The 22,316-nt window shown below is 35.1% G+C and overlaps 3 protein-coding genes across 3 annotated transcripts; all 3 read left to right on the plus strand.

Moving 5' to 3' along the window:
• Positions 1–1,864: 1,864 nt before the first annotated feature.
• On the plus strand, positions 1,865–3,169 carry LOC126721870 (aspartic proteinase CDR1-like). Its single transcript, XM_050424944.1, has one exon. The coding sequence runs from the start codon at positions 1,865–1,867 to the stop codon at positions 3,167–3,169; it is 1,305 nt and encodes a 434-aa protein (XP_050280901.1).
• A 9,025-nt stretch (positions 3,170–12,194) lies between these two features.
• On the plus strand, positions 12,195–19,837 carry LOC126721871 (uncharacterized). Its single transcript, XM_050424946.1, has 2 exons — positions 12,195–12,646; positions 16,369–19,837. The coding sequence occupies exons 1-2, from the start codon at positions 12,195–12,197 to the stop codon at positions 19,835–19,837; spliced, it is 3,921 nt and encodes a 1,306-aa protein (XP_050280903.1).
• Positions 19,838–20,786: 949 nt separating this feature from the next.
• Positions 20,787–22,091, plus strand: LOC126721872 (aspartic proteinase CDR1-like). The gene has a single exon (XM_050424947.1). It carries the CDS (start codon positions 20,787–20,789, stop codon positions 22,089–22,091), a length of 1,305 nt encoding a protein of 434 aa, XP_050280904.1.
• The last annotated feature ends 225 nt before the right edge of the window (positions 22,092–22,316 follow it).

The raw sequence follows: 22,316 nt of genomic DNA on the forward strand, positions 1-22,316 counted from the left end.
GTAGAAAATTTGTTTGATTATTATCTACATAACTTTTTGTAGTTTGTACACTTACTAGTTGCACACACTATACACAAATCAATGCTAAATCAAGTACATGAGAATGTGTGTGTTACCTAATAGGGCCATCTTTAATTGCATAGCATCTGGTGCAAATTTTGGTTTTGGGTGAGAATTTGAAGAAAAATGAGATTTTCACGTTTTAGAAGTTTAAATTTTGTGATTTTAACTTATTGATTGGTTTTGATATTTGCATTTGAGTGCCTTTAAGTTTTTAAACTTTTGGGATCTTGTTCATATGCATTACATCTCTTAAAAACTTCTTTTCAAGTTGTTTTTCTCCTTAAAATTTCTAAATTTTTAAGTTTTAAAATTTTTAACTGCTTCAACCAATCAAAATTGTGAGTTTTTGTGTTCAAAACTTTCTGTCTCTCTCGATCGATGCTTGATTAATGTTTCACTGATCGAAATTGGAAAATTTTCAGTTTTTAAATTCTTGTCCGATTAGTCTTTTCATGCTTCATTTGTGATAGGATTCATATGCATTGTATTGTTTTCTTTATCCATCTTGCATTTTTGTAGTCATATCACTCATTATTTTTCACACACAACACACATACACTTTACTAAATTGGGTACTCAACTTGATTTAAAAATTGATTGATTAATTTTTAAGTTCTGTACATTTTAGTATACGCTATTTTTTAATTTTTTATTTATTTTTATTTGTGAACTACTAAAAATTGGGAATATTTGATTTAAAGATATGGTTGATAATAAATGTGCAAATATTTGTTCTACTCTTAAGGTTGTTTTGTGTGCAAAACACCTTGACACATAATAAATGTGCATGTTCAATTTTTATATCATTGAGATCTATACTGTATAGTATTAACTGATTGTGCTTGGAAGTGTTTGCATACATCTAGTCGTGGGTCACATATTGTCAAGTTTACATCTATTGAAAGAGAGAGTACTTGTATTCTTGTGTATCCACAACTTTTTTTTTTTTTTTTTTTAGTTTGGTTTGTGTTGCTTTATTTTTCTCCAACTCCTAAATTTTTCCTGAAACTGTTTTTAAAACCTACGCTCTTCATAAGGGGAGTTGCCTTTGTTTTCTAAATAGCTTATTTTTTATGGTTCCTTGATGAATGAAAATTAAAAAAAGTTTCTTATTACAATGAACCAAAATGTTAACATTTTTTTTTTAAAAAAAAAGGTCACAGGTCATGTTTGTGATGAGGCAAGTAAATTGATAATGTAGTCAATTTGTGTTGACCAATCTCCTGAATTTGAGAGAGCAAATAGATATTTTTAGTCAATTTGTGTTGACCAATCTCCTGAATTTGAGAGAGCAAATAGATATATTTAGTTAATTTTTTTCTGAAATCTCGTGATGTGCTTGACTTACCTAAATATAGGAAAAAATTTTATTTTAAAACATAGGAATCAATTTGAATATAAATAAATTACAAAATTAATCCATTTCCACCTTATTAATTTATCACTAATTCCAAATTTAAGCATTTTTAATCCAAATAACAATTTATCCGGCACATATCTGAGGTCATAAGGAATTTTATATGATGTTGACCTGTTGAACGATCTCAAAGTTTCTCTTGGTAGAAAATAGTTAATTTGCTGTCAATGTGTTTTAGTTCCCTATAAATTTCGTATGATCGTCAAATTTGTTTTCATCTTCCTATTAACCATTCTCAACTTATCAGATCTTTGGGAAAAACTTGAATTTTGTTTCTAGCATTGCCTTCGACATTTCTTCATTTCGTTTCTCACATTAAATATTTCCCTATTCTTCACCAAAATCCTTCACCTTCTCATCATCACAAACACGCAACAATAAGTCATGGCGTCTCTTCACTCACTTCCTTACTTGGTTGCATTGGCAACAACATTCTCCATTGTCATTCTTTGTAGCTTATCTCTCATCGAGGCTTCCAATGAAGGCTTTAGCGTGGAGCTAATGCACCGCGATTCTCCAAAATCTCCCTTCTATGACCCTTCTGAAACTCCCCAACAACGGTTAGCCAATGCTTTGCGTCGTTCCGTTAACCGTGTCAATCATTTTAGGCCAACTTCTTCGTTCTCTACCAACGCAGTTGGTTCAGTAATAGTCCCAGCTACTGGTGAATACCTCATGCAATACGCTGTCGGTACACCGCCAGTCAAAGTGTTAGGAGTTTTTGACACGGGCAGTGATTTGACTTGGCTACAATGCGCGCCTTGCACTAAATGCTACCAACAAACAGATCCAATTTTTGATCCTGCAAAGTCAAGCACATATAAAACAATTCCATGCACTGCACCCCAATGTAGGACTGTATCAGGACATTGCGTAGGCTCTACTAATTGCGAATATACGATGACATATGGCGATGGATCTACCTCTGGCGGAGACCTTGCTCTCGACACTGTCACACTAGGATCAACTGCAAGATTCCCTCAAACTCTCATAGGATGTGGACATGATAACACTGGACATTTTAATAAAAAATCTTCTGGGATTGTTGGCCTTGGAGGTAGCGCGACTTCTCTTGTTTCCCAATTGGGTACTTCTATTGCTGGCAAATTCTCCTACTGCTTGGTTCCATTTGACAAACCCGCTGCCACAAGCAAATTGAATTTTGGTACAAATGCCGTGGTATCAGGTCCTGGAGCCGTGACTACACCCCTAGCTACCAATAAAGCTAACCCCTATTACACCTTAAGACTTGAAGCAATTAGTGTTGGCCCAACAAAAATCACCTCGACTTCTGCCAAAGCAACAGGGGGCAATATTATCATTGATTCAGGCACAACATTGACATTGTTGCCATCAGACTTGTACACCGGTTTTGAAGCAGCAATAAAAGCCCAAATTAAATTACGAGTCGTTAATGACCCGCAGAAAACCTTCAGTCTTTGCTTCGACCACCCTGAATCTACTTTTAAAGTTCCAACTATCATAGCTCATTTCACCGGTGGTGCAGATGTGACGCTGAGTGCGCCTTACACTTACGCTGGAGATGAAACAATTACGTGCATGGCTTTCATTCCTGCAGGTGACTCAGTCGCCATTTTCGGTAACTTGGCCCAAGCTGATCACTTGGTAGGCTATGATATTGTCAAGAAAACTGTGTCCTTCAAGCCAACGGATTGCACCAAGGCTTAACAATGCCTCTCTACCTATCTTATGTTTTTCTTTTTCTTTTTTTCACTCATACAATTCATTCGTTAGTTTTTTGAGAATAAAATAAAAAGAAATTGCTGGATCGTTGTTCTAATAAATTATGAATTGAATTTTCCTAAAAAAAAAAAAATGAATTGGCCATAAATCATACGATACGCAATAAAAATTGATAAATGTATTTATATATTTTTGCACTGATACTCTAGATCATTTTAACGGGAATATCATGATTTTTAACATGGGCATAAATTTGTTGTGATATGATGTTTGGACTTTCGGTCAAACCTTGACTAAACACCAATTAGGGTTAGTATAACTTAGTCAAAAATAGTAATTTGGGGATTTAAAACTCTTCGACCATTAAAATGATTTATTCAATATATGTACAGGTCCAACCAAAAAAAAAAATTTATTTCATATAATAACTTTTTCTTTTTCATATTAATAAAGCAAATTTTGGTTGGTATAAGAAATTTGTCTGGATGAACCAGAAAATTTGTTCCCAAATAATTACAATAATAACTTACAAGATTTATTGGTGGGATTATAACCTATAAGAAATGTTTTAACTTATTGATTGGATAAATTTTCAAGATCTTATTACTTCAAATATATCCTCATTTTTGCAACTTAGCTCTCTTGGAATCTCATCCGTTAAAAAACACCTCAAATTCTATATGAGGACAAGCTATTAAATGATTTCAAAGTTTCTCTTGTTAGAAAATGTCTTCTCAGTTTTTATGGTACAGGAAAGAGTGAATATGATGTCAATGTGTTTCAATTCCCTATATATTTTGTATAATCATTGATCATATTTTAATCTTTCCATATTTTGTATGATCATCGCCAAAATGATTATATTTTGGGGAAAAAAAATTTATGTCCACTTGAACAAATTAAACTCTTTTTGAGGTAGAAAATTCACTTTGCACAAAAGAATGAGTTCAGTATAGTCTAACTTGATATGATATTTTGTGAAATATGTAGATTAACAATGAGAACAAGGAAAGTAAAGATACTATATTAATAATAGTAACAAGATTACAAAGCCCAAGTTACAAGTCTAATTCATGCGAAGCAATGATGCACTTATAAGCATGAAGTGATAACCTCCGGATTTCGGATATGAGGGAATCCACGTCGCTAGTTTGATAGATGAGTGTGCGTGGGTTGTGTGAGAGAGTGTTCTTCTTATTTAAACATGGATCTTGACAGTTATTATTCTTGTTTCTATGCCATGTGTCACACTATAAGTGCTTTAATTCCATAACTTAGCTAAGAATCCCTCTGGAAATTGCTGTAACATAACCATCACCTTTGACTTGCCTTTGACTTGCCATCACTTGATTAAGATCATGTGAATTGTTTTCTTTAGCTTGCATCAACTGCCATGCTTTGGTGTTCAATAATACAAGGGATAATTACACTTTTTATCCCTAAATTATACCCTATTTTACATTTTTCTCCCTAAACTATCGAAATACATGATTAAAACTCCAAAGTTACAACTTTGTAACACCTAACCCATTAACGTCTGTTTTGGTGTTAAGTTTAATGTAATGTAGCATTAAAAGACTAATTTACACTCTACAGGCTATTTCTGGGAGAGGGATAAATTAGTTTTTTAATGTTAAATTCTATTAGAGTTAGTATCAAAACAGATGACAAGGGATTAAGTGTTATAGAGTTTTAACTTTGGGTAAGAGGGGGGCGGGGTGAATAATCGTTCTTTTCAATAGTTCAAGGAGCAAAGTGTAAAAAGAAATATAATTTAGAGTGGAAAAATATATTTTTCACATAATATAATACTACTTTTCTTATCTTAAGCTTTGTTTTACTACCAACCAAAAAATGACATTATATTTGAAATATATTTAGACATCAAATTCTGAAAGGATATGGTGTAAAACTCATGTTTTACCCCTCCAATCCCTACATGTCTCATCATTTTATCAAATATTTAAGAATAAACACAACTAAACTCAATCAATTCTAATACACATATATAAATCCAACCAAATTAGGAGTTTATTGAGATGTTATTAGGTATGGTGGAATGTATCGAATTTTAAATAAAATGCTAATGTAACAATCGCTTATGGGATGGTGTAAAACATGGATTTTACACTCCATCCTTACCAAATTCAGACTCATTTATTTATGCATTTATATAAATATTAAGGCTTGGTTCTCAAAAAAAATAAAATGAAAATAATTTAATACTTTTAATATTGCCACCTATACCCCTAGGTTCAAGTAGAGACAAAACTAGAGGATAGTCCGGTAAAAAAACATGTCTAACTTGCAATAAAATATTGCCTACAAAATAGGAACACTCCCCCACTAACCCACTTTTTCAAAGCAACTATACGTTTATTTTTTTTTTTAAATATAAAAATAGATTATGAATTATCATATCAATTAAGTAGGTTTAACAACAAAATAATTTTTAAAAAAAATCCTCATCTATCCACTTTTTTTTTTTTTTTTTAATTCTTTAAAACAAAATTCCCATCTAATCAACAGTCACTATTAAAATAATACTAATTAATGGTTTAAATTGGGGTGGGTACTGTACCCATTAAAAAATATAAGGGGTATAGTATAATGACCCAATAATAAAATATTAATATAAACACCAATAAGATGCAATCTACACATGCCTGAAACCAAATTTGATACCATATAAACATCATTAATATTTTACTAGCCTCCGAGCACACGCTCACGCGCGTGCTCAGAGGCTCTTCTATTTTTTGGGAAAGAGTTAATTTAGAGCATTTAATATAATTTGGGATTACTACATTTTCCAATAACACAAAAAAAAAAAAAAAAAAAAAAAAAAAAAACCTAGGGGTTTAATGAGTATTATGTGTGGTGAAATAATTTTTTCATCACACCCTAGGGTTATTTATTTATTTTTATTTTTTTATGATTGGAAAATGTAGTAATTCCAAATTATAATAAATACTCTAAATTAACCTTTACTCAAAAAATAGAAGAGCCTCTGAGCACGAGCGTAAGCGCATGCTTAGAGGCTAGTTTAAATAATTGGCCTAACAATTGCCTAAGAGCAATAGCATTGGGGGTGTATAAACCCCCCAATTGCTATGCAAACCCAAAATTTTTTCTATCCTAGCTATAGTAAGGTTGCAACCTTAGAGCACTAGCATTTGGGGATGCAAGAAAAACCTATTTTGCATCATCAAACACCATTTTATCTATTTTACCAACTCATTTCACAACTCACCTAACATCTCAGTTCTTGTTTTTACATACAACCTAATAAAATAATATAAACTGTCTAATAAAATAATAAAACTCTCTTTCTTTACAACCTTTTGAACAACAAAGTTGCATATATGCAACCTTACTGTAGCAAGGTTGCAAATTCTTTCAAGTATAAAACCCAGATGAAGTGGGTTTTGGATGTCTTAGGTACTACAATAACAACTATGGGGTGTTTACACCCCCAATGCTAGTGCTCTTACTATTCATGTGGTTATAAAAATTGGGATATTGGAGTGTATTGTTGGATGCGGTGGTAAAATAGATAAAGCAGTATTTAAAGATGTAAAATATGTGTTTTTTAACATTTCCAATTGCTAGTGCTCTAACAAACATAGAAACAATTGATTCTTGTAATTATGTAAAAATGCATGCAAATCACCCGTTCCCAAAAATGTTTTCGTACTAACCATTGTCAAATTATTATCTGATCTTGCCTTTACAAAGAAAATCAAAGAAAATAAAGGCAATAATGGAAACAAATTCAATTTTTCTTAAAACATAAATAGCGTATCTTCATTTTCGTTTCTCTCATTAAATATTTTCTCTCCCCATGTAGAGTGCTATTAAGTCTCTACCAATGCTACTCAAGCAGATATAAACTCAAATTGAGGTGAATACCTCTTGAAATACTCTGTTGGTACACCACCAATCCAAATCCTAGTCATTGCTGATACTAGTAGTGATTTGATTTGGCTACAGTGCAAGCCTTGCAATGACTGCTACAAGCAAAGAGCTCCACTTTTTGATCCTAGAAGGTCAAGCAGATACAAAAAAGTTCCATGCTCTTCATCCCAATGTCAGTCTCTAAAAGGAACCTCATTCTCAGGCAGCGATGATTCAAGTTGCTCATACTTCGTGTCTTATGGTGATCGATCTTTCTCAAACAGAAACCTTGTTGTTGACACTCTCACTCTCAGATGAACAAGCTGCCCTGTGACTCTCCCTAAAACTATAATAGGGTGTGGACATAATAACGGTGGAACCTTCAATGCAAACGATTTTGGGATTGTTGGCCTTGGTGGCAGTGTGGTTTCTTGGATGACGTATGTCATCATTTGATTTAATTAATTTAATGACATATTAATTTAGAATTTGTTACTAAATTTTGAAGTGGCATTTTATAATTGGCTTAAAATTGTCTCTTACAAATGCCCCCTTGAGACTTGGTCTTGTTCACAATTTTGAGTTTGGAAAGTGATCAAGTCTCGACAACTTCCTGCTTTGATGCAATTAATTTCAACACCTTTCATATATACATATCTTTTTGCTCCATATCACAATGATCCCTCTGTTGGTTCGCTACCCAAGTTGGAATTGTCTAACGTAGTAGTAGTCACATTTACATCCCTTAGCCGAGGTATATCGAGACTCAAAAGAATTCTAATATTACTCATTCATTGAGTTCTTGTTGAACTGGATTTCAGATAAGTATCTTTAACCACTTCAGATCTCTACTCTAAATGGACACTTAACTTATAATGCTTTATAGAGCAGTGACTCCTCATAACGGTGAACAGCGTGGATTGCTAGATTCCAATATCAGATAAAGGATAAATCTCCTGATAATTTCGATTCCTTTTCCTAGCCAAATTGGTCTTTTACTAGATATCATCAAATATTCACATGCCAATATGGCTTTACGTGAATATTAATAATAATGGACATCGGATAATATTCTTTTAATAATATCAACTTGAACGTGAGCAGGATTTCTTTTTCTAGTCAAACTATGACTAGATGACTACAAAAGGAGTTAGAGAGAACCTATCCTTTGGAGAAGTCCCAACTTGCAATGATGATTATCTTCGGTTCTTCTTATGACAAGGAGTTAGTGTCTGTTGCAAATTAAAAGTATTTAAGAGTTTAATTCCAAGTAGGACATTGGAACTCACAATGCCTTATCCCTTCCATCAGATACAAGAATTCTCCTTCATTTCGACTTCTTTTCCTGGCCAATCTGGTTTTGACTAGATGAGTTTTAATTGCGATTAAACTCTCTCTGACCAGCCCTATAAAAGGATAGCCACAGCCGCATTGAACAGAATTCACAGTCTCTCTCGTATGGTGCGTGAGTGCAGAAAGATCTCATGTTTACCTTCATTCTTATATTTTTATAAATCGTATTCATGGTTTTATTCTCTTTTCTTCTCTTTTGCTTGCTTTTCATTTTCAATTTTCTTTTTTTAATCTTCAAATCGTGGCATACCGCAAAGTGCTAGAGATATTCTTCTTGCTAAGCACATATTCCTTTCTTCTTCAAAGGTTCTTTATGAGACCATTACGCTTTTTACTTCATCTTGATTTTGCTTTCTACGCATGCTCTTTTATTTATTTATTTTTAATATGAGTCTAATTTATTCTTTGCCCCCTTTTTCGTGTATCCTTGGGTCTATCTTAAAATACTTTAGCCTCAAATTTTGCAAGAGTTCCATCCTATAATGCACTTATACCAATACGAGTATCAGTTTGATATGGGTACTAGGATACAACATTTTTTGAAAAATTAATTAATATTTATTTTTAGGTATATTTAAATATTTTTGTACATAATTTATGTTTATTTTAAGTTTTACAATTAAGTGACAATATATCACATTCTAATATTTTTATTATTTTTATTATCTAATGTTATATCTAATGTTTAATGTTTCTAGTGTTTCTTTTATACATATGATACCACAAATCTACAAACACACATACCCATTCTTAGAAAATATAAATATATTTGTCTTTCAAAAGTCTGCTTCTTGCTATGATACTCTTTTGAGATATAGAATGACGAGTACTAGACTTTAGAGATGCGAGGTGACACCACTGGAAGTTTAAAGATGAGAGAAGATGACACCAAAACTTTAAGGATTTAAGGTGAGCCAACTCATAAGAGAGGCAATTCAGTCCAAACTTTAGAGATGGAAGGAGATGCCATCAAGTCTTTGAAGATGCAAGTAGATACCACCAAGTCTTTGAAGATGAAAGGTGGCATTATTCATACTTTAGAGATGTAAGGCAACACAATTTAGAAGGAAGGCAATGAAATTCAAAAGAGAGGCGATGCAATCTAGACTTCAAAAATGCAAGGAGATACCACCAAGTCTTTGAAGATGCATGGAGATACCACCAAGACTTTAAATGTGAAAGGTAGAACTACTTATACTTCAAAGATGAGAGAGAAAGCACATTTTAGAGATGCTAAGCTACATTCTCATAATGATGTTTTCTTTCATGGTGATTTTGCATTCCTAAAGTGTTACAATGATGTTTGCCTTCATACGGTAGCACTGTCTACTTGTAGTGACTTTCTCATAAGGACGTTCACCCAAAACTGTGATTTTACTTAGTGTGACATATCAAGTTGCCTGTGTACCACTTGAGAGAGATCGAGTCATCACATGGTTCATGATATATATATATATATATATATTTATTTTTTTTTTTCAAGAAATGTGACTAAACTTAGAATAGAATGCCAAGCTGCCTACATACCCTTTAAGAAGGGTCAAGTCATCATATAGTTCAATAGTTTTTTTTTTGGTTTGTGAACACTTTTAAGAGTAATAGGTGAACATCATGTAACCTTTAATTGTTGAGGTAGGCAGTTTAGGCTCTTACCAAGGAGTTCTTCATTCTTCGAGCATAGTAACTGTTGAGTCCAATAAATTTCCTTCATCCAGATGAGTCTGTGCTGGACCAGGATAAATACCATTTAAGTCACAATGAATGGAATGCCATTGCACATCAATAAATGTAGGCAACACGGACATTGGAGAGACACCCAATCCCACCATTCAAATCATTTAGGGGGGGTTACAAGAATGACATTGATGACCTAATTGAATGCCACCAACGGCTAGAAAGGAAAGCCCTATATATAGGCGACACTAGACTCCAAGAAGAGGTACGAATTTACAATTGATTTTACACTTATAACACAAACAGAGCTCTTAGTTATTCCTTTTCCAGTCATCTGACTTTGTCATCGGAGGCTCAGTGGTTGGCACCACACCGGTGACCCTTATAGCTTGAATACTCTCTCTCTAGCAAGTTGTTAGGACATATGTAAATCATGTTAGGAACGTATGCCATTTAGAATTGGCTAATCCTTTGAAAAAACGCATTTTACTTGTAATTAGGTAGATCTAGGATGTGTTTAATATTCAAAGAACAAGAGTTCAAGTCCAAGTGTTAAATCTTTGCAAATCTGTCCTAGAATCAAGTGAAGATGTGCTGTATTTTAAAACTCGACAGATAGCATCTATCGAGGTTTAAAAGGTAGTTTTGGCCCGATGCTCGACAGTTGCTCGATAGATAACCTATTTATTAAGATTTATGAAAATCAGTTTTTCAAATCTGATTTCACACATATCTGTGTATACTTGTTTAGGCTTTCTTTTCTCATAACCCTAAACATATTTAAGGATTATTTTAAGCGCTGTCACAGCTAATGAAACTTGATGCAAAGGTTTTATTCAAGCACATTGTGACTAAAGACAAATTTGCCCTAGTTCATCTTTCTCCTGAAGAAGCTGATGCATTTGTACACTGTAGGGTTTTGTAACCAAGGTGCTTTGTGATCTTCATCGTATTGATGAACTGAAGAACTTTGTAGCTAACATCCTTCTCAAGTTGGTGGTTAGTAAAGTTGGTTGGTCATGTATTGGGAGTCGTGCATTGAATGGAAAGATTGTCACTATAGAATAAGTCCAATTGTATATTGGGGTAAAGGTTCAACTATAGGTTGGTATAAGGTACTAGGATTCATTTACTTGTAACAACTTGTTGTGATAATAGTGGATTCTCGAGGGTAGTGAATTTAAATCACCCGATGGTATTTTGCCCTAAAGGTTTTCCCTATTCGTAAACAAATCGCCATGTCAACTTTATTTTCCGCTGCATATTAACTTGGTGATGTGTTTGTGCTACCACGTGTATTGCATGCTAATTGAATTAATCAATTAACTTGGCTAATTAATTGGATAATTCATCACAAAGGGTCAATACACTCTTGGCCTATCAAATGGTATCAGAGCAAGCACACTCTTATTAGGGTTAATCATTGTTGTGTAATCCATTGACCCCTGTTGTCATGGATAAAGGACAATCGTTGATTATACCTCATTTATTTGATGGCACTAACTATACATACTGGAAAGTATGCATGAGAGCTTTCTTATAGTCACTAGTCGAAAAAGTGTGGCAAGCTACGGAGATAGGCTGGACCAAGCCAAAAGAAGCGTCGACTGATTGAGATGATGCTAAAATCAAGGCGGCTAACTTCAACAGTAGGGCATTGAATACTTTATTTATTGCAGTCACGAATGAGGAGTTTAAGAAGATATCCTCTACTAAAACTGCAAAGGAAGCATTGACCATCCTTTAGACAACTTATGAAGGAGCCAAGGCTATCAAGGATTCAAAGCTTCAGAGGCTCACCTCAAGCTTTGAAGAGATTAAGATGGACAATGATGAGTCATTCGATGAGTTCTATGCCAAGCTCAAGGACATAATAAACTCAGCCTTTAATCTTGGGGAAACCATTCCCGACCCTAAGATTGTTAGAAAGGTGCTCAGATCTCTATCCGAGAGATTTTATGCCAAGATCACCACAATTAAGGAATCAAAGGATATTGACAAAATTCCTTTGACAGAACTGGTTGGCAATCTGCAAACCTATGAGTTAGGTTTGACTAGGATTAGGAAATCGAGTAAGGGTAAGAACATGGTATTGAAGGCTAAGAGCAGTGACACAGATAAGTCTTTTGACGATGAAGATTCTAATATAAAATCCTACATTATAAGGCAATTCAAAAAGTTTATGAAGAATGTCAATGCTAAAGGATTTGATAAAGACTATAAACAGTCCAGTTCCTCTCAGTTCAAGAGCCAAGACAACGGGAAGAAGAATGCTAGGGATGACAGTCAGTACACTGTTCCCCTAGGACCAAAGTGCTTTGGGTGTCATGGCTTCGAACACATGAAACAGGAGTGCCTAACTTATCTCAAGACCGTTGGGAAAAGCAAGGCCCTTGTTGCTACCTTGAGTGACACCAAGCCCAAGGATGATTCCGATAATGAGGATGATGGAATCCTAAATGCTTTCACTGCCACTGTAAATCCTACTGAAGTGATTGTTGAAGAAGTGGATGAAAAAGAAGACTTGGTGGAGTCTAAGTTTGAAAAGACGGATGAACAAGATGACATCCAAATAACCTATGCAAAATTATACAAGGTCTCGGAAAAGCATGAGAAGTTGTATAGGTGGGCTACTAAGAAGCTCTGTGATGTGGAGCTTGAACGAGTAGAAATCTCGACCAATCAAACATCATGTTTTGTAGAATTTTAATCAAGCCCAAAACCTGCAAAAACATTTAGGGTTTGTGTCCAACACTATCTAGTATAAAAGGAAGCCCCTAGATACGTTTTAGAAGTTCTTGGAAGTCTTGAAAATTACTCCTGTGAGATTCATGAGGTTTCTATAGCCTTCTAACTCAACAAGCATCTACCGGAAAGAAGATCCATATACAAGAACTAGTGAGACAATTTGCTGCATACAAGGTCAACTACTACTGATGATTTAAATCTTTGAGTGGGATCTCAGAGCCACAAACGTAGGTGTTTTTGTTTAGAAAATTCAGATAGAAGAATCCATGAATTCGGAGCTGCGTGTGATCACGTGAGTAAGTACTACAAGAGATAGCTTTAAATTTAGGGAAAAATCTATTGTAAGACTTCCATTTTATCATAGTGAATTTGTTACCTTGAGGATAGTTTAGGTTAAATCCTCTTCAGGTTTTTTACCTTGGAACTGTTGGTTTCATTGTTTTTCCTAGGTTATCATATCGTTGTCTTCTTTACTTTTCTACACTTTCTGATATGATTGTTTGTGTTTAACCTAGATCTGAATAACAAACTTGAGCAACAACTTGGTTAATTAATTAGGTTAAACAATCTGAGTGTTCAGGGGCCTAAACAAACTAACAAGTTATATCAAAGCAGGTTTGCCTTGATTGGATTAACGTCCTGAGTGTGATCCTTGATCCCTACTATCATGAATAATTTTTAAGTGTCTTTCTACTCATATTTATGAAATTTTGAATAAAGAAGATGCTAATGTTTCTGTTGATATATTAATGCCATTGAAACTCACTGTAAGAAATTATCCAAATCTTTGAAAATTGATAAGAAATTTCAGGAAGAGTTAAAACTAGCTAATCTTGAAAAAGAGGAATTGATTGTGAATTTGGATGAATCTGATAAAAAGAATGAATTTTTGAGAAATCGATTTTCCAAAAGTTTGGAGCAAGAGTTAGTCAAGTCTAAAGTTGAATTGAAAAAATTGTCTTGTACCAAACCAGCTATTATTGATGACCGATCTATTTCTTTTTCCATTAGGCCTAAAGATGAAAAAGTTTATATTCCTCCATTTAAGAGGAATTATTAAAAAAAAAAATGCTTATTTTGCTAGGTAAGACAAAGGTAAAAATTCTAATGTAGAAGCTAAAGTTTCTAAACCTGTGTCTAAACCTACTGCTATAGTACAAAATAAATATGTTTTTGTGCCTACCTATCACCTTTTTAGTGTTGTTGGTCACATTAGACCGAATTGTTATTTGTCGAGGCAAAAACCAAAACATGTGACTACATCTGTCTCTAGGAATACTAATGTTCCCAAATTTGTTCCTGTTTATCACTTTTGGGGTGTTATTGGTCACATTTGTTCTAACTGTCTTAAATTAAAATTTAAGCATTGTTTTATTCTAGGATATGTGATGATATTTCTCCTACCATAAGTTCTGATAAATTGTTTCATATGCTTTTAAAAAATTAAAGCTTGTTGGCTTGTGAAAGGAAATTGCAAGATTTCTGTCTCTCTCATAAGAAGTTTGTAATCCCCCAAATACACTCTATTTCTCATGGTTTTTCACCTACAAAGCTAAAGACACTTGTTGTATGGGTGAGAAAAGATTTGCTAAGGTGAGTGTTGTTTACTTGTCCTTGATTTAATTCTTTCAATTATTTGAGGATATGTTTATTTTTTGTTTTTGGGTGTTTTGTTTTCTTAGGTTGTTTTGATTATTCAAAAAAAAAAAAAAATCCAAAAACATTGAAAATTTTCATCTCTCTTTTGACTTAGAACAAACTTGATATTGTGGAGAAACACAGAAAATATGTGTTGCATGACAGAGTTCATGAGCTATTTTTATTTTTGTATGAGTATGTACTAGTTTGTACATGTACTCATGGGTTAATTAAGAAATTGCTATATCTTGTTTATGTGCTCTCTATAGCTTAGTTGAGCACTATCATGCATTGTTGTTGCATTTTATTCATTTAGCATAATGTGTGCTTTTTGATTTTTGGTTGTAATATAAAAATACAAAAAGATTTTTATTTATTTTTTTATTTTTTTTAATTACACACTACTAAGTGTGTAATTAAGGTGGGCCAATGAAATTTGAATTTCATGACTGTGTACTTTGTTAAGCTTTGATGAGCTATTTTTTGCCCTTTACTAGTTTCTGCTATTTAGTGCTTAATTGTGTGAGCTGTTTATAATCTTTAAATAAACGATCTTGGTTTTGATGTCACATCCTTTTGATCGTAAGGACTAGTAAATCCTAGGTGAAAAGCATAAATAACCATCTCACTACTGTCACTCGCCAATCATGAACACCTATTTCCTAATCATAAAAGCAGTCTTGTAAAGTGTAGCACTTGCATAGCAAAATAAAACGAGGTATTATCTTTCTTTCTTTTTTTAAATGTGCAACAAGGGTATTTTCTTTTTTATCTCCTATATGCCCATGCATGATATCTTTGGTCATGCTCAAAAGTAAAATTAAAACAAAAAAATCAAAAGAAAAAGAAAAGGAAAAAAAGAATCAAAATTCTTTTACATAATTGCAAGCGTGCTTTCTAGGATATTTGAGGGTTATATGATGTAATTAAGTGATAGTCATTTTCAAACTAATGTAATTGATGATGCCGAAAATTTGTTTGATTATTATCTACATATCAACTTTTCTGTACTTTGCACCCTTACTAGTTGCACACACTATACACAAATCAATGAGCATCTGGTGTGTACATGAAATTTTTGTTTTGGGTGAGAATTTGAAGAAAAATGAGATTTTCATGTTTTAGAAGTTTAAATTTTGTGATTTTAACTTATTGATTGGTTTTGATATTTGCATTTGACTGCCTTTAAGTTTTTAAAACTTTTTTGGGATCTTGTTCATATGCATTACATCTCTTAAAAATTTCTTTTCAAGTTGTGTTTCTCCTTAAAATTTCTAAATTTTTAAGTTATAAAATTTCTAAATTTTTAAGTTTTAAAATTTTTAACTGCTTCAACAAATCAAATTGTGAGTTTTTGTGTTCAAAACTTTCTGTCTCTCTCGATCAATGTTTGATTAATGTTTCACTGATCGAAACAAGAAAATTTTCAGTTTTTAAATTCTTGTCCGATCAGTCTTTTCATGCTTCATTCGTGATAGAATTCACATGCATTGTATTGTTTTCTTTATCCATCTTGCATTTTTGTAGTCATATCACCCATTATTTTTCACACACAACACACATACACTTTACTAAATTGGGTACTCAACTTAATTTAAAAATTGATTGATTAATTTTTAAGTTCTGTACATTTTAGTATACGCTATTATTTATTTATTTATTTATTTTTATTTGTGAACTACTAAAAATTGGGAATATTTGTTTGAAAGATATGGTTGATAATAAATGTGCAAATATTTGTTCTACTCTTAAGGTTGATTTGTGTTCAAAACACCTTGACACATAATAAATGTGCATGTTCAGTTTTTATATCATTGAGATCTATACTGTATAGTATTAACTGATTGTGCTTGGAAGTGTTTGCATACATCTAGTCGTGGGTCACATATTGTCAAGTTTACATCTATTGCTTCGGATCATTCTCCTCTTTTGATCAATTTGTCAGGGTTGCCTGAACCTAGGAAGAAGAGATGTTTTAGGTTTGAAGAAATGTGGTTATCGGATCCAACTTGTGGTGAAACGGTCAAGGAAGTTTGGGGTAATACAAGGGAGCCGAACCTAAGCATAGCCATTCTGAAAAAAGTGGCTAAATGTGAACAAGAGTTAACATGGTGGAATAAGCACAACTTTGGGCACGTGAGAAGGGAGTTAGAGATTAAGAAGAAACAACTTGTATTGGCTGAGAATGAGGCTATGGTGAGTGGGAATAATACTCGGGTAAGAAGTCTGAGAGAGGAGATTAACTGTCTACAAGATCGGGAATCAAGGATGTGGTGTCAAAGATCAAGAGTGTTGTGGTTAAGCAAAGGGGACAACAACACAGCTTTTTTCCACAGCAAGGCTACAAAGAGATTTAGAAAGAATCTAATCAGAGGGATAAGAGATCGAAATGGAGCCTGGTTGACCGACCAAGAGGAAATAGGGCATGTGATGGAAAGTTACTACAAAGACCTTTTCTCCACCTCCAATCCGATCCTTGTAGTTGAAACTCTAGAGAAAATCCCATGCAGGGTGACTAATGAGATGAATGCGGAACTGATGAAGGAATTTACAGAATTGGAAGTCAAGGAAGCCTTGAATCAGATGGCTCCCCTAAAGGCTCCGGGTCCGGATGGTATGCCTCCGTTGTTTTACCAACATTTTTGGGCGATGATGCAGCATGATGTTATTTCAGCCATACTCTCATGGTTGAATTCAGGTACCCTACCCGAACCAATTAACCATACTCTCATTACTCTCATTCCTAAAATTGCTAATCCTGAACACGTGTCTGAGTTTCGTCCCATTAGTCTTTGTAATGTCCTCTACAAGATTTATTCTAAGGTCTTAGCAAATAGATTGAAAAAATTTTTACCTCTCTTAATTACTGAACATCAATCTGCCTTTGCTAAGGAAAGACTTATTTCAGACAATATTATGGTTGCTTTTGAGACCCTTCACCATATGAAGCAACATAATTCAGGGAAGCATGGGTTTATGGCTATCAAATTAGACATGAGTAAAGCCTATGATCGGGTGGAATGGGTGTATCTGGAGAGGCTTTTGGAAAAATTGGGTTTCTGTGATAGATGGGTAGCTCTTATGATGAGTTGCGTGAAATCTGTGTCGTATTCTATCATGGTGAATGGTGAGCCAACTGGGATGATCTATCCAAAGAGAGGAATTAGACAAGGAGACCCACTATCTCCTTTCCTTTTCCTTTTATGTACGGAAGGTCTTCATGCTCTCATAAAACACTCGGCGAGGAATGGGGATATTAAGGGTTTTTCCTTGTGCAAACGAGGCCCAAAGCTAACCCACTTATTTTTTGCAGATGATAGCTTGCTTTTCTGTAGGTCAATTCCTGAGGATTGTCATAATGTGCTAAAGATTTTGAGTGAATATGAGGCTTGGTCAGGGCAAAAAATTAACAAAGAGAAGACCGCAATTTTCTTTAGCAAATCTACCACGGATGAAGCAAAATCAAGCATAAAGAACCTCTTCCAAGTCCAAGAAGTGAAGTCCTATGAGAAATATTTGGGGCTCCCCTCTTTTGTTGGGAGGGGAAAAAAGGCTAGCTTCAACTACATAAAAGAAAGAGTTTGGAGGAAACTTCAAGGATGGGAGGGTAAATTGTTATCTCAAGCAGGGAGAGAGGTCTTAATCAAAGCTGTGATCCAAGCTATCCCAACTTATTCCATGGGATGCTTTAAATTGCCATTGGGGCTCTGTGACGATATTGAAGCAATGATTAAGAAGTTTTGGTGGGGGCAAAGAGGAAATAGGAGAAAAATTCACTGGATCCGGTGGAGCGAATTGACTAAATCCAAAATGGTGGGTGGAATGGGTTTTCGCGACTTGGCTCATTTTAATGATGCCCTTTTGGCGAAACAAGCGTGGCGGCTTTTGCACAACAAGGAAACCCTCTTTTACAAAGTTTTTAAGGCCAAGTTCTTCCCCAACACTTCTCTGTTAGAAGCTAAGGAAACAAATTCGGGATCCTATGCTTGGAAGAGTATTCTTTACGGCCGTGATGTTATCCTTGACGGTGCTTGTTGGAGGGTGGGGAATGGAAAGTCCATAAAAATATGGCAACACCACTGGCTGCCTCGAAAACACCCAACCAAGATCCTCTCTCCAATGGTGGAAACAATGGAAGAAGCCACAGTGGATTGCTTAATTAATGAGGAAACAAGAACTTGGAATGTTGCTATGATTGATGGAATTTTTGCTCCACAAGAAGCTGAGGAAATAAAGAACATTCCGCAGGCTAGAGAAGACTCTGAAGACTCTCTGTATTGGCCATGGGAGCATGATGGGAGGTATAGTTGCAAAACGGGCTACCGCTTCTTGAAGGAAGATGAAGTTGGTTTTCAAATGCCTGTGCACCAAGAGCATGAGGAAAGGTTATGGAAGAAGGTTTGGGCCCTTGACTGTCCAAATAAAATAAAAAATCTCATCTGGAGAGCTAGCCGTAACTCTCTCCCTACTAAGTGCAACCTATATAGACGGACGGTTATTACAGAACATTGCTGTGACCGATGCAAGGAAGAACCTGAAGACATGTTGCATGCAGTGTGGAGTTGTAAAAAACTGGATGGGATTTGGGGTGCAAACAGTTTGTGGAATTTTCGGAATCAACAAAGCTTTGCAAGTTTTAGTGAGCTTTTGGCCTGGGTCTTCGATCATCAAAGAAAACCGGATCTGTTTGCTTTCATTACCTGGTCTATTTGGCACCAAAGGAACCAGCTTCGGACTCAACAAGCTCATCGTCCCTTACAACAAATTTCCCAATGGGCACATGACTGTTTCAGTGAGTTTCAGGCGGTGAAAGCAGCTCCATTACCCAGTAAACAGTTGAGAAGAATAAGATGGAAACCTCCAGATCAGGGAACGCTCAAAATCAACTTTGATGGCGCCATCTTCACCGAGGAAAAATGCTCCGGACTGGGAGTAGTGATCCGCGACAGGGAGGGCCTTGTTCTGGCCTCCATGGCAGCTCGGATTCCACAGCAACTCCGGCCTGAGGAGATCGAAGCTCTGGCTGCGTCCAAAGCCCTTGAGTTCGCAAGAGAGTTGGATGTCACTGATGCAATCTTGGAGGGTGATTCTCTAATGGTGATGTCGGCCCTGAAGCTCAAGAATTTTGGTCTTGCTCCGTTTGGGTTGTTGTTACAAGACTCTGTAGTCTTTTCTTCAGGTTTTACAAAATTGTCCTACTCTCACACTAAGAGAGAGGGCAACACAGTAGCACATAATTTGGCAAAACTAGCTTCTAATTGTACAAGTTGTGTAATTTGGATGGAAGATGTTCCATCTGGTGTAATGCCTTCTTACCAGGCTGACTTAGCTGGTATTTCCTAGTTTAATGATAGTTCTGTTTCTCAAAAAAAAAAAAAAAAAAAGTTTACATCTATTGAAAGAGAGAGTACTTGTATTCTTGTGTATCCACGACTTTTTTTTTTTTTTTTGTTTGGTTTGTGTTGCTTTATTTTTCTCCAACTCCTAAATTTTTCCTGAAACTGTTTTTAAAACCTACGCTCTTCATAAGGGGGGTTGCCTTTGTTTACTAAACAGCTTACTTTTTATGGTTCCTTGATGAATGAAAATTAAAAAAAGTTTCTTATTACAATGAACGAAAATGTTAACATTTTTTTTTAAAAAAAAGGTCACAGGTCATGTTTGTGATGAGGCAAGTAAATTGATAATGTAGTCAATTTGTGTTGACCAATCTCCTGAATTTGAGAGAGCAAATAGATATTTTTAGTTCATTTGTGTTGACCAATCTCCTGAATTTGAGAGAGCAAATAGATATTTTTAGTTCATTTTTTTCTGAAATCTCGTGATGTGCTTGACTTACCTAAATATAAAAAAAAAATTTATTTTAAAACATAGGAATCAATTTGAATATAAATAAATTACAAAATTAATCCATTTCCACCTTATTAATTTATCACTAATTCCAAATTTAAGCATTTTTAATCCAAATAACAATTTATCCGGCACATATCTGAGGTCATAAGGAATTTTATATGATGTTGACCTGTTGAACGATCTCAAAGTTTCTCTTGGTAGAAAATAGTTAATTTGCTGTCAATGTGTTTTAGTTCCCTATAAATTTCGTATGATCGTCAAATTTGTTTTCATCTTCCTATTAACCATTCTCAACTTATCAGATCTTTGGGAAAAACTTGAATTTTGTTTCTAGCATTGCCTTCGACATTTCTTCATTTCGTTTCTCACATTAAATATTTCCCTATTCTTCACCAAAATCCTTCACCTTCTCATCATCACAAACACGCAACAATAAGTCATGGCGTCTCTTCACTCACTTCCTTACTTGGTTGCATTGGCAACAACATTCTCCATTGTCATTCTTTGTAGCTTATCTCTCATCGAGGCTTCCAATGAAGGCTTTAGCGTGGAGCTAATGCACCGCGATTCTCCAAAATCTCCCTTCTATGACCCTTCTGAAACTCCCCAACAACGGTTAGCCAATGCTTTGCGTCGTTCCGTTAACCGTGTCAATCATTTTAGGCCAACTTCTTCGTTCTCTACCAACGCAGTTGGTTCAGTAATAGTCCCAGCTACTGGTGAATACCTCATGCAATACGCTGTCGGTACACCGCCAGTCAAAGTGTTAGGAGTTTTTGACACGGGCAGTGATTTGACTTGGCTACAATGCGCGCCTTGCACTAAATGCTACCAACAAACAGATCCAATTTTTGATCCTGCAAAGTCAAGCACATATAAAACAATTCCATGCACTGCACCCCAATGTAGGACTGTATCAGGACATTGCGTAGGCTCTACTAATTGCGAATATACGATGACATATGGCGATGGATCTACCTCTGGCGGAGACCTTGCTCTCGACACTGTCACACTGGGATCAACTGCAAGATTCCCTCAAACTCTCATAGGATGTGGACATGATAACACTGGACATTTTAATAAAAAATCTTCTGGGATTGTTGGCCTTGGAGGCAGCGCGACTTCTCTTGTTTCCCAATTGGGTACTTCTATTGCTGGCAAATTCTCCTACTGCTTGGTTCCATTTGACAAACCCGCTGCCACAAGCAAATTGAATTTTGGTACAAATGCCGTGGTATCAGGTCCTGGAGCCGTGACTACACCCCTAGCTACCAATAAAGCTAACCCCTATTACACCTTAAGACTTGAAGCAATTAGTGTTGGCCCAACAAAAATCACCTCGACTTCTGCCAAAGCAGCAGGGGGCAATATTATCATTGATTCAGGCACAACATTGACATTGTTGCCATCAGACTTGTACACCGGTTTTGAAGCAGCAATAAAAGCCCAAATTAAATTACGAGTCGTTAATGACCCGCAGAAAACCTTCAGTCTTTGCTTCGACCACCCTGAATCTACTTTTAAAGTTCCAACTATCATAGCTCATTTCACCGGTGGTGCAGATGTGACGCTGAGTGCGCCCTACACTTACGCTGGAGATGAAACAATTACGTGCATGGCTTTCATTCCTGCAGGTGACTCAGTCGCCATTTTCGGTAACTTGGCCCAAGCTGATCACTTGGTAGGCTATGATATTGTCAAGAAAACTGTGTCCTTCAAGCCAACGGATTGCACCAAGGCTTAACAATGCCTCTCTACCTATCTTATGTTTTTCTTTTTCTTTTTTTCACTCTTACAATTCATTCGTTAGTTTTTTGAGAATAAAATAAAAAGAAATTGCTGGATCGTTGTTCTAATAAATTATGAATTGAATTTTCCTCAAAAAAAAAAAAATGAATTGGCCATAAATCATACGATACGCAATAAAAATTGATAAATGTATTTATATATTTTTGCACTGATACTCTAG

This window comes from Quercus robur, chromosome 4, assembly GCF_932294415.1.
Source record: "Quercus robur chromosome 4, dhQueRobu3.1, whole genome shotgun sequence".
NCBI lineage: Eukaryota > Viridiplantae > Streptophyta > Magnoliopsida > Fagales > Fagaceae > Quercus > Quercus robur.